Source organism: Triticum aestivum, chromosome 6D (assembly GCF_018294505.1).
Source record: "Triticum aestivum cultivar Chinese Spring chromosome 6D, IWGSC CS RefSeq v2.1, whole genome shotgun sequence".
Lineage (NCBI taxonomy): Eukaryota > Viridiplantae > Streptophyta > Magnoliopsida > Poales > Poaceae > Triticum > Triticum aestivum.
The window spans coordinates 465,489,053-465,506,048 of NC_057811.1; the positions used below are offsets into that span (position 1 = coordinate 465,489,053).

Below are 16,996 nucleotides of genomic sequence, written 5' to 3' on the forward strand. Positions count from 1 at the left end.
TGTAACAAGGGAGCGATACTATCGGCCTTGTGCGTGGTACTACCAGCCTAGAGCCAGTAGTGGTAGTATTGCTCCCATGAAGAGGTGGTACTACTGCTGCTACTTGTGGTACTACCAGGTGTACAAGTAGAATCATATTGATAGGATTTGAGGCTCGGAAACTTGGGAAGGAAATGTAGATGCAATATTTGTCTTTTTATATGATTTGATTCTACCCATACCATCCAACATGGATCCCTTTTTAATAATCAGATTTCCTATTACCAAAGAAAGTAAAATTGCCAGAAACATCTTCTTCATTCTTTTCCTTTCCGAAGGAAACCTAACTTTATTATGTCTCTTTTGCATATGCATGTGACCTGTGTAGCTTAAGCACATGGTTAGTCTCACCCTTGGAAGTTTGCACCATTGCGGTACGCTTGCCATTCCTGGTGATGGGAATCGTTGCATGGAAAAACAAAAACAAAATCTACGCACACGCAATGATCTATCCATGGAGATGCATAGCAACGAGGGGGAGAGTATGTCTACGTACCCTCGTAGACCGTAAGTGGAAGCGTTTGACAAGCGGTTGATGTAGTGGAACTTCTTCTAGCTCCGACCGATCATGTACCGAACGCACGACACCTTCGAGTTCTGCACACATTCAGCTCGGTGACGTCCCTCGCCTTCTTGATCTAGCAAGACATCGAGGTAGTAGATGAGTTCCGTCAGCACGATGGCATGGTGACGGTGAGAGTGAAGTGATCTCCGCAGGGCTTCACCTAAGCACTACAAAAATATGACCGGAGGTGTAAACGCTGGAGGGGGCGCCGCACACGACTAGGCAATTGTCTGTTTTGTGCTAGGCACCCCCTCCCACATATATATAGGTGGGAGGGAGGGAGGGAGGAGCAGCCAAAGGAGGCACCCAAGTAGGAGGAATCCTACTTGGGGTCCCTCCCAAGCCGCGCCTCCCCTTTCCTTATTTGGAGTGCGGGGAAAGGCAGGGGAGGGTGGCGCCCCCCTTTCCTTTCTCCCATGAGAGGGAAAGGTAGGAGGGGCTAGCCCTCCCCCTTTTCCTTCCCTAGGGCTAGCCAAACAAGGGAGGGGCGCACCAGCCCCTTGTGGGCTGGTTTGTCCTCTCCTTTGGCCCATAAGGCCCATATCTTGCCGGGGGGGAGTCGGAACCCCTTCCGGTGACCCGATTCCTTCCCGGTACGTCCCGAAACACTTCCGGTGTCCAAATACCATCGTACTATATATTAATCTTTACCTCTCGACCAGTTCGAGACTCCTCGTCATGTCTGTGATCTCATCTGGGACTCCGAACAACATTCGGTCACCAAATCATATAACACTATATCGTCAACAAACGTTAAGCGTGCGGACCCTACGGGTTCGAGAACTATGTAGACATGACCGAGACACCTCTCCGGTCAATAACCAATAGCAGAACCTGGATGCCCATATTGGCTCCTACATATTCTACGAAGCTCTTTATCGGTCGAACTATTATTCCCTTTGTCTATCGGTATGTTACTTGCCCGAGATTCGGTCGTCGGTGTCTTCATACCTAGTTCAATCTCGTTACCGGCAAGTCTCTTTACTCATTTCGTAATGCATCACCTTGTGACTAACTCCTTAGTCATTTGCTTGCAAGCTCATGATGTGTATTACCGAGAGGGCCCAGAGATACCTCTCCGATATTCGGAGTGACAAATCCTAATCTCGATCTATGCCAACTTAACAAACACCTTCGGAGATACCTGTAGAGCATCTTTATGATCACCCAGTTATGTTGTGACGTTTGATAGAACACAAGGTATTCCTCCAGTATCCGGGAGTTGTATAATCTCATAGTCGAAGGAATAAGTATTTGACATGAAGAAAGCAATAGCAATAAAACTGAACGATCATTATGCTAAGCTAACGGATGGGTCTTGTCCATCACATCATTCTCCTAATGATGTGATCCCGTTATCAAATGACAACACATGTCCATGGTTAGGAAACCTTAACCATCTTTGATCAACGAGCTAGTCTAGTAGAGGCTTACTAGGGACATGGTATTTGTTTATGTATTCACACATGTATTTAAGTTTCCGATCAATACAATTCTAGCATGAATAATAAACCTTTATCATGATTAAGGAAATATAATAATAACCATTTTATTATGGCCTCTAGGGCATATTTCCATCACCTGGCCATCGCTGAAGATCGAAAAGGAGGGGGAAAAGGGATCGAAAGGATTCGATGTGCTCTTTTCTTCATGCGCTGGAACTTGGGGATGATGAGAGCAGGAGCGAGAGGAATGCCATGAAGGTGGAATGAATCCACTATGTACCTTTTATAAGCTAGTAAAAACATTGAAGAGGCGTACTGTGTGGCAGTAATTTTTGCGAGTTCCCAAGGCGATATTCGTTACGTGCACGCACAAATTGAGCAGATCTTACTGATAATGCCGCCGAAAATCTATGGCACGATCTCTTTATTCACAAGACGTGCCAATGGCAACGGCCTCGAGTTGTGCTAACACGGCATAGTTATTGTTGAAAGGACCCTTCGGTTATGTAGTACGTTGTGGCCTTTCCGGTTCGGCCAAAGTTGTCAGAACGTGATCAAACTGGTGCCCCCATTTCGGTAGAAGAAAACTTCGCCGTTAAGATAACTAGGCATTGAGGGGGTCTCCGGATCCGACAAAAAAGGAAGAGTACTTCTCGGAAGGATTAGTTGGGGGTCCTCGGATGTTTGAGGTATACTATTCCTCGGACCAATTTCTGGTCACTTTGGAGATAGATGCATGAAGAAGGTGTTGAACCAGTTTGCAAGGCCGAAGACCAATGAAAAAGAACAAGTCGTCCGAGGACAGTCCTCAGCTTGAAGACCGGTTCAAGGGCTATTGATGGTGTCCTAGATAAGGGGGTGCTGACCGCGTCGGCTCCTCGGCGTGGGCTGTGTCGAGGACCCCTGAAACAGCAAACAAGTGGGCCACGTTCTCCAGCCCCCCCCCCCCCCCCCGCATCTATATAAGCCGAGTGGTTTAGATCGTAGAGGGACTCATTCTTACACAATCTCGAGGTACATCAACATGTACTCTATACCCCATCCATAATCAATACAACAAAGCAACACATAGGATTTTACCTCTTCGAGAGGGCCTGAACCTGGGTAAACACCGTGTCCCCCGTGTGTCCTGTTACCATCGTGCCAAGATCACTAGCTCAGGACCCCCTACCCGAGATCTGCCGGATTCAACCATCAATAGGTTGATACTAGCAGCTATTTCTACCGGTTCATACCATTTTTCCATCATAGCAACAGTAAAAGTTCTCCTAAAGGATAGTTTCAGTTGTGAGCCATCCCAAGCCACACAAACTGAGACATTTTTCTCATTACAAATTAGATACAAGTCCCAGAATTGAACAGCTAGTGGGGATGTGCCAAACCAAGTATCCTCCTAGATCTTACTTTGGCACCATCCCCAGTGATCCATCTATAACCAAATTTGGTTACTCTAGTAACAGAAGTGACTCCTTTCAAGAAAACTGATGCATCAGTATAAGAACTGGTGAAACTGTTTGGAGAGTTATTGTTGTACTGGCTGTCTATATATGACAGTTTTCCAAAGCTTACCGTCTCCATTAACATATCTTTTGAGCCAAGAGCCTAGTAAACACATATTCAGTACTTTAAGATTGGGTATACCATGCACACCAAACTCTTTTTTTCATACAAATCATGCCTCAGTTAGCCAGGTGTAATTTCCTATGTCCTTCAAAATCATTCCATAACAATGTGCCATTTGGGTATTAACCATATCTACGGCCCATTTTGGAAATTTGAAGAATGAAAGGAGATGTATTGGGATGCTAGCAAGACAAGCTTGAATGAGAACAAACCTCCCCTTATAAGAGAGTAGTTTACCTCTCCACCCAGCAATTCTTTTAAGAATTTTATTTATGAGAGGTTGTATATCCTCTCTTCGCTAAGAGCATCTCCAACAGCCGCGCCAAACAAGCGCCGCGCCGCAAAATTGCCCATTTTAACGAGCGCGCAACCGGTATAGTGGCTCCAGCAGACGGGCAAAAACCGCGCGCGCGGCATATCTAGTTCAGCGCGCGGGCCGAAACTCCATCGGGCGCCGCTTATTTGCTGAGCCCGCTCCCGCACGCTGGACTCTCGCGCGCTCGCTCGCAACTCACCCCCCTCCAGCCGCGGCGCTGCCGCCGCCCGCGCCATCAAGCGACCGTTCGGCGCTTCCCCGGCCTATCCCCGTGTCGCGGCGGCTTCCTCCGCCCCCCTCTAGTCAACGCCGCCCCTCGCGCGCGTCTGTCCTCCGACGAGCAGCGCCCAGGCGCTCGCTGCCGCTCGGCGCCCGCAAGGTGTTCGACAAAACGCCTGCAAGGTATGTGTTGCTCAAACTTCATGAATTTGGTGCATGTTGATTGTAGTTTTTATAGCATAGTATTGAACATTGTAGATGAGTTCGTCTTATGATTCTTCCGAAGAAGAATTTGATATGGAAGAGCAGGAGGATCTTGCAATGATCCTAACTATGCACATCAATAAAAAAACGAAGCACGGTGGTTCGGTTATGGGTCGGCAGAAAATTTGGAGGGATAGGATTGATGCCCACAACAGATTGATCAGGCATTATTTTGCGGAGAATCCCACATACCCCGAGTCGTATTTTTGTCGCCGGTTTAGGATGAGCACCGAGTTGTTCAGGCGCATTGCAGAGAAACTAGCGAGCCATGACCGATTTTTTCAACAAAGGAGGAATGCCGCCGGAGAGCTCGGACATAGCACCTTTCAGAAGGTGACAGCCGCTTTGCGTATGTTGGCATACGGTATCCCGGCTGATCTAGTTGATAATCACTTGGCTATGGGTGAGAGCCAAGCCATCATGTGTGTCAGGCGCTTCGCAGTCGGAATTGTGCAAGTGTTTGGCCAGGAGTATTTGAGACCTCCCAATGCTGAAGATGCCGCAAGGCTATTGGAGATGAACAAAGCTCGCGGCTTTCCTGGTATGCTTGGCTCAATAGATTGCATGCATTGGAGTTGGAAGAATTGTCCAAAGGCATGGCATGGGCAATTCCACGGCCCAAAAAAAGGGTTCCACTATAAACCTTGAAGCGGTGGCCGATCAAGAGACTTGGATTTGGCATGCATTCTTTGGAATGCCTGGATCTTTGAATGACATCAATGTTGTCAACCGGTCACCACTGATGAATAAGATTGCAAATGGTGATTTGCCACCGGTGCAGTTTGTAGCAAATTGCCGTACATATAACTATGGCTATTATTTAGCGGATGGCATCTATCCAAAGTGGCAAACCTTTGTGAAGCCGTTAAAAAAGCCGGAAGGTAAGAAAAATCTTGATTTCCACAATGCTCAGGCGGCGGCTAGAAAAGATATGGAGAGAGCTTTTGGGATTTTGCAAGCCCAATTTGCTATTGTGAGAGGACCGGCTAGATTTTGGGATCAAAAAATGCTTTGGTACATCATGCACGCTTGTGTGATCCTGCATACTATGATCATCAAGAATGAGCGTGGCCAAGATGTAGACTACTCTGAGTATGAGCTTTTGGGACATTCCGTGCGAGTGCGACGGAGGGCTGAAAGGTGGCCTGTTTTGTTGCCTCCTATCATGCCATTCGACGTTCCGCAGCGCATGATGATCTTCAGAAGGATCTCATTGAGAAGTGGTGGGTATGAAATGGACGACAAAGAGCATCATGATTTGTGCGTTTGATATTGCATTGTTGAACTATTTGTTGCGTTTATTGCACTATTTGTTGTATTGAACGATAAACTATTTGTTTGAGTTGTAATAACGAAATTGAACTATTTATTTTGATTTATTTTTGTTTGTGTTTGATCTTTTTCTTCTGTTTTGGAATGCATATGTTGTTTGTGCGAGAGTCGCGCGCGCTGCATTTTAGCGCGGCTGCTGGAGCTGCGCGCGCGTGCTGCATTTTAGCGCGGCTGCTGGAGCCAGCGCTGCCCGCCGCGCCAAATCAGGCAATGGGCGCACGGCAAAGTAGTTTTTAGCGCGCGGCGCGTTCGGCGACTGTTGGAGATGCTCTAACATGGAGAGGAATCATATTGCTCTTGTGCATGCCTTGTTTTTTTTTTATTGCAAACTTATCCTCATAAAACTCTTATTTTTCATCACACGAAATAAAAATAGTATATATACACATAACGTATCGACGGGACGCGGCATACAGTCGCGCGGGCATGGCTAGTTTGGCCTATACACCTACAAAGATCCGGCTGAAATCCAGCTTTCAATCAACCAGCGATCTTTATGAGCGACGGCGTGTACATGAACACGAGCGTCTTGGCGATCACTCCACTGCGCGCAGAATTACGTCCGCAGTTCTTCAGCTGCCCTCTAACGTCGACCACCACGCGCGCCTTTCCGGTGCCGGCGATGCAGCAGTGGTGCATGGACCGGCCCGCGAGCAGCAGCATCTCCCCTGTGCTCGCGCACATCCCCACCGGCACCACACGCGCCAATATGTACTCCGTGTCCAACCCGAGGACCTGCGTCCACGTCCCCGCCGCCGTGCGCAGCCACACCGTGCCTAGCAAGCTCTTCCACGTCGCGACGACGCACAGCGCGCCGCCCACGTTGCCCAGCGCCACGTCCTGGCACCTCCACCGGCACGGGGGACCGTCGACAACGCTGTACTCGCCGCTCGTCACGTCGAAGGAGAGGAGGGTGGACGCTCCGGGCTGGGCCTGCGACTTGGGGCCGGCGCCGGCGCCGTCGAGGAAGCGGTCGTCGATGACCCAGTACACCGTGCTGCCGACGGACGCGGGGGGCGTGCCGTAGATCGGGCACGGCGGATCACGGGCGGCAGGGCGCCACGAGGGCGGGCCCTGGCCCTGCCCCAGCGCGAGGACCTCGACGCCGATGCTGTACGCCCCGGCCTGGACGTCGTGGACGCGGTAGTAGTAGCGGACCGCCTTGAGCGCGCGCGCGGCCGCGTCGTAGCAGAAGCCGAGGCGGTCGATGCCGGCGCCGCTGCAGCTGGGCGCGCCGCGCGGGAGCCGCGCCGACTCGCCGGTGGCCGGGTTCCACGCGAGCAGCTCCGCGGCGCTGCAGACGAGGAGGACGCCGTCGCAGTGCACGATGCTGCGGTCGAAGCTCCGCGGGGAGCGGAGCTGGACCCGTGACACGGGCCCGCCGCACTCGCCGGACTCACGGTACCGGTATATCTTGAGGAATGGGCCCGACCCGGGGCTGCACGGCGAGACCACGGGCATCTCCGCCCGCCAGCGCTGCAGGTGCGCGCGGGCGAAGGCGGGGTCGCGGCCGACCGTGGCGCGCCAGGCTCTGCATACGTGGCGAAACCGGAGGACATCGTCGGTGGGCAGCCTCTCCAGAATATCGAGAACGACGGCATCGGGAAGTGACAGCGCCGCCGCTGTCTCGTCAGTACAGATCTTCCTCTTCTTCTTGGGTGGATTAGCATCCATTGTTGTGACTACAAACTGCTCTCGGCAATTTAGATAGAACATGTAAATGTAGGATGCGACTACGTCACTGAGCGTGGTCACCCCCTCCCGTTTCTGGTAAGGCCGCTCTGTGCAAAACTACGGGAGTGCGAAATATTTCTATGCGTTGATTTGAGCCCGGTGAGGGTATATATAAACGGAAGTAGAGAAGAGGGAACGAGAAAGACTCGGAGTAGGACTACAAGAAAATCTCTCTATATAATCTACGCCGTTGTAGGAATTGGTGTAGATGTCGACCCCAGAAATTCGCACTCCCGTGATCCGAGACACGCGCGTAAGTGGTTGCCGTCGCCTTGATGCATGCAGAAAAACTCGAACCGGATGAGGCATTGTAGCTAGCATGGGGCCGCCTTTTAACAGGTGCCTGAAAAAAAATGTTTTCATCAGTCATTTTATTTCCTGACAATCAGATCAAGATCCAACCTCATATATCATGCCGCGGACTGTTCATCTTCTTCCCTCCTTCTTCACCGCAGCCTACCCCGCCCCATTCGTCTGCCTCCACCCCCCGCGGCCGGCGGGCGCTACCGCGCACCGCCTCACTGCCCCACCTTCCCCTCAACCTCCTCCCACGGTCATTGTTGGCCACCACTCCGACCGTCCCTCTTAGCCCCGCCTTACCAGAGAAAAACCTCTAGTGATCCCCTCCACCCCAATCCCTAAGATAGATAATGAGGCTATGACTCCCCTCTAGTGAGGTCATGGCTTCCCCTTAAGATAGATGGTGGGGCTATGACTTTCTCCGATGAGATCGGGATGAACTAGAATAGGTAACTGACGCGAATAAAACATTTAGCCACCTGAGATATAGCAAAACCGTGGTAGTATAGGATCACCTCCACATTGTCTACACATGCATCCACGGGGCACACACCTATCCAGCCACGCCAGTTGTCCGATTGCCTCGCGATCCACATAGTCAGTGGCGGAGCTACAAGGAATTTTCTCGGTGGGCCAAGCCAAAGGCAGACAAAAACTTTTGCCCTTGTAGTCCAATTTCACCTTTATAATTAAGTAGTTTTGGCTCATGTTGGGCGGGCCATGGCACTGTTTTGTTCCTACGTAGCTCCGCCAGTGCACATAGTCATTGGATTTCGCATGAGTACATAGTAAGTTTTAAGTTTTTAGTCATCTCACAAAAAAAGTTTTAAGTTTTAGTCTCTGAAATTGTCGATCACACGTTCAGAATCTTATGAGTTTGTCGGTTGCTCGTGCCAAGTTTTAGAAGTTGAAACTTAAAACATAAAAAAATCTATCGTAGGTTTTGAAACATCAGATTTTGTCGGGCGCTCGTACCAACAAGTTATAGAAGTTGAAACTTAATGAAAGTTAAAAACTCATCAAAATGTATTCAAATGAGTCTCATTTGAAAGCCCTCATCATCAAAAACACGAATATGCAAGCAAAATAAAATTTAGACTTTTCATTAAAAAAGTGATAAAAATTTGAAAAATCGAAAGCCAAAAGAAAAGAACCGAAATAACTGGTTGCCCTTCCCAAGGGGGAAGGAGGCACCAACGAGTGATCGTTCCCCTGGGGTTTCGATCGAGCGAACTGTTTTGGTGGCGAAACCACCCCAGGGCAAAGTAGGCATAACCGGCCCATTTAGCACGCCTCCTATTCCGATCGGCATTTTACGGGAAAAATTACAAACTTTTGACATATTAAAAACATTAGGTAAAACTGATTTATCAGTAGATAAAGGTTTCGGATGCATTAAAAAAGTTGCCATGATTTTAATCTAAATAATTGCCATTCCCAAAAAACAAAGACAATTACTCTGCAAAAGGTTTTAAAAAAATTGTGAGTGACATATTTGTTTTTTATGAATTTTTTCATGAGATGTTTCATGCCATGTTTGTGAGAATATTTGTTCTTTATTTTGCTATGGACTGGTAAAAAATGGCAAGTCAAAGTATTAAAAATTCTAAAAGTTTGCCATATTACAATAACATATTACACAACAAGGCCGTGATCTAGAAAACAAAAGTTCATAAATTTGCCATGTGACATTACAAATTTATATAAATAATGGACACCACTTTACCGGGTCAAAAAAATGAATTTTCCATATGAACACAAACATTCCATTTTAGAAATGCCATGAGTTAGGGCACAAAAATTATATTTTTTCCGCGTGAAAAATCAACTAAAATTATGTACATTTGACATGTCATAGAAAGCAAAAATGCCAAGGTGTGTAAAATAAAAGTATCATGCTACTTACAATGAAAGCTACCAAGGGCTAATTAAATAAACTTGCTATGGTCTAACTAATAAAATATTCCTGGTCTAAAAAATAAATTGACATGCTACCCAACAAATATATGTTCCTTGGTCAATCTACTAGTATATTTGCCATGGTAAGTCCAATAAGATTGGCATGGTAAGTATAGTTATATATTTGCCATGCTAAGTCTACTAAGTTTGCCATGATCCAAAAAAATTAAAAAATGTAATTTGTGTAGAATTGCCATGATGCTCTAAGAACAAATCATGTAGCATAATTGACAAGGTATCTACAATAAAAATGCCATGTTTAAAAACAAAATGCAAAAAAATTGCAACGATCCTTTTCTAAACTTGCCGTGTCACTAGTGCAAACACTATTTTCTACAAGTTGCCACGATTCAGAAATTTGGAATTTGACATGTGATAAGTAAAAACTTTACCATGGCAAATCTATGTGATCGCAAAAAAATCATTTTATATCAATGCAAACCTGCCATGTGATTCAAAAAGTTGTCATGTTTCAAAGAACAAACTTCCTCTAAAATTGTCATGTGATGATTCCACACTTTTTTTCTCACAAAACTTGCCATACTCTATAGAAAATATTTGCCATGTGACCATTACACTTTTGCCATGTGACTATTACAAAATCTTAGAAATTTTTCCATGATGTTTTCAACAACTTTTTCTAAATTTGTCATGTTCTACGTAAATAGCATTTCCCCCCTAGTTGTACATTGTGTCTAGTTCAAACATTATAAAAAAAATGCAAAAAAAAAACAGGAAAATAACGAAGCTGTGGCCTCCCACACGTTGGGCCGGGCCGGTCTTGCATTCCCTGAGGAGAGGCTGCCCTACATATCGCAGGAAGGGGCAAACCTATTCCACGCTCAGGTCGCTGGTTAGCCTCCGCGTTCCCTACGTACTGATTTTAGGCGAGAGCTCCTATTGGGCGACCTCCTATTTGGGCGCTGGCCAACATGCCAGCGCGCACCCACTCCCCTCCTGTTTTTTCTTTATTCCGTATTATTATAATTATTTTAATTTTTCTGTTTTTACTTCTTTATAACAATTCGGAATATAAAAAAAGTTCAAAATTTAAGGAAATAATAAAAATTTTGAGGAAATGTTTCAGAAATCATAACATGTCCATGGTTAAAATGATGTTCATGATTTCGAAAAATAAATTGTTCGCCGATTGCAAAAACTGTTCGTGAATTCAAAAATTGATCATTAATTTTAGAAAAAGTTAGATAATTCAAAATTTCATGAAAATGTTTGAACTTGATGAACAAAAAACCGTAAGAAAAGAAATGGAAAAACAAAACACCAGTTCAGGGAACCTTCCCAAAATCGGACAGGATGAAAGCCGAAAGAATGGGTCGTCCCATACAAAAACCATCGCGTGGGGGTACGCGCTACATCACTAGCACGCGGTATGCGCTAAATAGGAATTCCCCCCTATTAGACGATCGTGAGCGTCAAAATGAATAGTTTTCACTGATAGACTATGCAAAACGAGCTGGCACATTCCTAGGTGTCGAACGATACAAAAATGTTTGGCAAAATCATTGCACGACACAAAATTGTACACACGACCTCACGCTCGATAGCACCGTCGCTGGCCACTGCAGCTAGCAAAAGTTGCAGCACTACAGTATAAGTACTATGTATAGCAGCAAATTCATTTTTTCCCAAAATTTTCGACATTTCTTGGAAAAACATTCAAACCTTTTCCTTAAATTCTTTGAATAATGTTTGACATGTTTGAAAATTGTGAACCAAATTCGAATTTTTGAACAACTTTTAAAACATGGAAAAAAATTAAAGTTCCAAACGTTGAACAGACTTTAAATATACATTCAACACTTTTTTTCATTATATGCTGGAACAAATTTCAATAAACACTGAAAAATTACACTGAAAAAATATAAATCTAAAATACATATTGAACATCTTTCTGATATATGCTGAACAATATTGAAATACACATTGAACATTTTTGTGATATACACTGAATGTTTTTGTAAAATACACAATGAACATTTAACAATTTATTAATATATGGTGAACTTCTCCTTAAATATACAACGAACATTTTTGTATATAAACACACACAAATAAATTTGTATAATACAGGAAAAAAGGAAAAAAGGAAAAACGGAAAGTTAAAATAAAAAAGAAACGAGAACAGAAAAAATAATTTAAAAAGAACGACAGTAGAGCGGCCCAAACCGAGGCGCATGCAGCCCAGCTTCAGCGAAGGCTCGTCCTTTTGACGCTCGCAAGCGTCAAGTAGTATCTGCCATTTTAAGTCGCAGCCACTACTTTCCTTTCTTTTACAATTTTCTTTTTTCTTCCCTTTTTTCCTTTTCTTTTTTCATGTTAGTCTTTTCTTTGCATTTAGTTTTTACTTTTCATTTATTTTTATTCTATTTTTCTATTTCATTTTATGAACATCTCATCAAATTCGTGAGCATGTTCCAAAATGATGATTTTTTTATTTCACAATTTTAAAAAAATTGTGAACATTGCTCAAATTTGTGAACATATTTCATAAATTTTCAAAAAAAAACAAGATTTTTAAATTTGTGAAAATATTTCGGTTTCGAATTCTTATGAAATTGAGAACATTTTTCAAATTGACTAGCCTATTTTACAAATTGGCAAAGAATGTCTGAATTCATGAACAATAGATAAATTAATGGAAATTTTCCTAAATTTTTTGAGCATTATCAAATCGTCAATTTTTTGGATAGGCAAACATTGATTGAAATTTGGGAACAATTTTTGGGATTCATGTACATTTTATGCTTGATAAACATATTTTACGAATACCTAAACATTTTTTAAAATTAATGAACATGTTTTGAATCAGGAAACCATTTTCATTTGATGTAATTTTTATAATGCAGAACTATATTTAAATTTTTGTGAGCAGTTTTTTAATTATTCATGATCCTTTTTCTGCATAAGCGAACATTTTTAGAATCGTGAAGTTTGTATTTTGAATCGGCGGATATTTTTTTGGCAAACTTAATTTTATGTGCAATTTTTTGTTTGACGAACATTTTCGTGAAATGCATGAACATTTTCCAAATCAGCAAAAAAAAATTGAATCGAGGAACTCCTTTTTTAATTCATGATCATTTTTTGATTTTCATGAATATTTTTAGGAAATTTATCAAGAAAAAAATCATTCACAAACAATTTTTGAATACGCAAACAATTTTTCAAAATCACGATCATTTTTATGTGTTGTAAAAGAAAACAAAAATTGCCATGATCCCGAAACTAGATTTGCCAGGCTCGAAGAACTTAATTAATTTGCCATGGTCCAATTGCGATTGAATTGAACAAGAAACATGAGTAGAACTAATGTTGCCATGTGTCATGGCAACTTTGCTGGAAATGTTCTAGATACCATGATCCGTGGACTATAAATGCCATGATCCACACAATATAATTCCCATGATACGGACACTAAATTTTCCATGGTCCCATTCAAAAGAAAATTTGCCATGTTGCAAAAAGGGAAGAAATTTTCCATGGTCCATATAGCTAAAACTTGTCATGCCGCATAAACTACATTTGCCATGATCCATTAAACTAAATTGGCATGGTCCAAACAAAAATAATCTCTGTGAACAAAAGAAAATTGCCATGCTCCAAAAACTAAATTTGCCATGCCCTCTTCAGCTTTGCCCCGTTCCAGCTTCTTTCCTCATCTCTTTCACATTGCTTTGTTCTTCGTGGGCGCCAAGCACACTGCTCTCAACCCCCCTACTTTTCCCTCTCTGCACACCCTCTCCCTCATCCTCTATCCTCACGACAACACGACATGATTTAATCAACGACGATGGAAGCTACAATCGTTGGTGTGGTCGAGTTGGATGCAATGACGCACTCGACGGCGAGCTATGAACCAGCGGCCACAGAGTTGCAACTGCCGGTTGGCAAGATGCACCTGCGGAGGGGGGGCACTGCTGGAATCGACCATCAATTTTATTGTAACCAACATGGAGACGAGTTGGAACCGACCAACATTTTTGGTGGAACCAGCATGGAGACGAGTTGGAGTCGACCAACAATTTTGTTGCGACGCCGAAGACTATTGGGACCAACATGTCAACTAGTTGGAACCGGTGCCCGGGTTCGCTGGAACCAGCGAGCAATTTTGCTACCACCGGCCATTGCCGGAGCTGGCACTAGCAGATGTTTCTTCTACAACTCGTGAAGCCCCAAGCTGAAATGAGCAGAGATTTTTGCCCCAAGCTGGACCAGCAATTTTTTTTTGCTACATCGACTGTAGCGTTTGTTCGGCGGCAATATCTTTGATATTTGTCACAACTGGCAACCTCAAAAGCTTCCGCCGAGAAGATTTGTTTGCTACGATGGAAGCTGCATCCGGTGAGCGGGAGGCTGCAACGGGGGGTTGGGGACGTGTGACCATGCCGGTGGCAAGCGGTGCTGGTGAGGGGGGTGCAAACGCCTATGGCTACTGGCTAGCCCGGCGGTGGCACTGAGCGTTCTCGCCGGGAAGAAGGAAAGAGAGAAGGAGAGAACCTAAAGGAGAAGGTTAAATGCGTTTTTGCGAAAGCCAAATCCGAGGAATGAAAACACATGAATCAGGCGCGACCGAGTGAAATTTGGGCTATTCGTCGGAGGCAACACGTTCCTGCGAGAACCACCCCGTCCCGTTCTACCCGTTCGATAATTATATCCACACATTTTGCCGGCTAAGGCCAACTCCACCGCGCGACCCCAAACGGACGTCTGTTTTGTCCGGATTATGTCCGTTTGGGTAGGGCAATGGGGCCGTGTCCGGGCGTGTCCTTGGATGCGGTGGCCGTGCGCTGGGCGCACGGCCGCATCCGTTTGCCCCATCCTGTCCGCGTCTATTTAAAAAAAGAGGAACGTTTCAAATGTAGGGTAACGCGACAGAAAATAAAAAATTTCCGACCTACGCACCAGCCCAGGACCACTATGGAGACTGCATACATGGTTTGATCTTTTTCATTACCGACTCGTAGCGCAGCGGGAAGTAGAGTCGATGACGATCGGCGGTGCAGATCCCCGCAGCTAGGATTTACAACCTCCCAACCGCGAGGATGAATACCCTCATCTGCTCCTCAGACAGCCCTCCGGGAGGTGGTCGAACAGCCCCCCGGACGGTGTCGCGGACAGCCCTTCGGGAGGACCTTCGAAACTCGAATGGTCACTCGGACAGCCCTTCGGGAGGACCTTCAAAACTCGGACGGTCACACGGACAGCCCTTCGGGAGGCACTCACGAACTAAGACCGAAACTACTATCTCTCTACAGAGTTGCACACATACAGTGTCATCTATCCGGCAGGGCTTCGCCGTCCAGAATTAGTTCCTGCCGGAACCCAGACAGCCTTACGGCTCTACGAAACTATTTCGCTGGGAGGGAGAGAGAAGCCAGATCATGCATGGCACTTGTATGTGAGAAAGAGTGAGTGTGGAGGGCTGCCCCTCCACCTCTATTTATAGGAAATCCCAAGGGGTAGGGTAGTTTAACACAAAAACCCAAAATGCACATGAATGAAGTCCTTCCTCAAGGGCATAAGAGTGAAACCAAGGAACAAGAGGGGCTCCAAGGTGGAGCCCCAAGTGTGTCCGGCCACACCCCTTGGGGGGCCCCCATGAGGGACTCCCAATCCATCCATGTCATCCCTAGATCTTTTGGGCAAAGCCCCAAAAGGTGGCTTTCCATAAAATATCCCAAAAAGCACTTTCAGTATTCACGACGACATTTTTCAGCGTCCGTTCGAACTGAAAATATCTATGTGGGCTTAGAACATTTCCAGTACTCACCATAATAATTTTCAACGTGTTCTAGAACAATTCTAGTTTAGTGATTTTCATCTGCGAAAAGCATCTGAACCGGTTCCTGCAGCTCCGGAATATTTCCGGTTTTTATTTCTGAAAATTCCAAAAAGTTTCCAGAATGATTCTGGCACCCTCCAAGAATTATCAGGCATGTGCTGAAACCATTTTGACTTAATGGCATACCCCGAAACAACTATTTCGGTTTTACCGAAACTCATCCGGTGACCTCTCTCTGCGGAACTTTTCCGCTGTCCGAAACTTTTCGGTGTCCGAAACTTTTTTGATGATTTTCTCTCAGACTCCCTGTCTAGTATTTAGCAGATAGATGACCCTTAAGCGTGTGACCCTATAGGTTCGGTGAAGTATAGACATGACCCGGAACCCCTTCCGATCAATGATCAACATCGGAGCCGTGGACACCCATATTGACCCCTATACTCACACGAATGAATATTCGAGTGAACCTCCAGTTGCAGTGAGCTATTCCTGTTGCTTCGCGATATGTCACAAACACCCGAGGTGAGATTTGTTGCATCCCCGTGGACGAACAATTTGTCCACCATGCAAGTTACCTCGTTACCGGTTTTGTTCTCTTTTCTCGTTTCCGTGTTCCGGCATCCCAGTGATCAAATCACACTGTGTCTGGCCAGACGATGATGGATACCGTAATACCGAGAGGGCCCGAGAATATCTCTCCATCGTCGGAGGAGCAAATCCCAATCTTGAGCTATCAAGTTACTTGACACACTTTTCCATGAACCCGTAAGCCGCCGTAATAGCCACCCATTTACGGATGACGTTTAACAAACCCCAAAGTTCATGAAGCAAGCATGAAGAAACTCGATACTCTCATGGTCTAAGGAATCATGCAAACGTTAACCATCTCTGTGTTATGCACCATTAACTTGTGACGAATGAATCTCTTAGCATAACATCAATCCGGGTCGATTCAACACAAATGTTCTCTTAACATTGTGCCCTCAAAATTGCTGGCATAGACATGCCCATGATCAGGAAAACAGAACCATCATGCAACACTTGAGCTAGTCTTAGAGGCCAGACTAGGAATACTTCTTACCGTTTATTATTCCACACGTGCATATGAGTCTTCCTCCGAGCCTCGTGGATATTGCAGACTCGAGAATCATTGCAGTTATAGCATGGAACATAAACATAATTATGAACTCGGAGATAAATAATATCATTTATTATTGCCTCTAGGGCATATCTCCTACAGACTCCCACTTGCACTAGAGTCAATAATCTAGTTAATGCTAATGCACTTTACACCTATGGCATACTGGTGTAAAAAATGCTTCGCATGTGGTATAGCCTGATGTCCATCGGATCTGACAATTTCAGCTCCGTGTGTATCTCTGCATATCCTCGCATTT

General features: G+C 45.2%; 1 protein-coding gene across 1 annotated transcript; it reads right to left on the reverse strand.

The window, feature by feature from the left end:
• Nucleotides 1-6,209: 6,209 nt before the first annotated feature.
• LOC123142027 (putative F-box protein At3g10430) lies at nucleotides 6,210-7,968 on the reverse strand. Its single transcript, XM_044561062.1, has one exon. The coding sequence runs from the start codon at nucleotides 7,517-7,519 to the stop codon at nucleotides 6,284-6,286; it is 1,236 nt and encodes a 411-aa protein (XP_044416997.1). The 5' UTR covers nucleotides 7,520-7,968; the 3' UTR covers nucleotides 6,210-6,283.
• Between the last annotated feature and the right edge of the window lie 9,028 nt (nucleotides 7,969-16,996).

Bases quoted from the DNA above. Each gene is read 5' to 3' on its own strand.
- LOC123142027 (XM_044561062.1), bottom strand. From the start codon at position 7,519: ATGTTCTATCTAAATTGCCGAGAGCAGTTTGTAGTCACAACAATGGAT.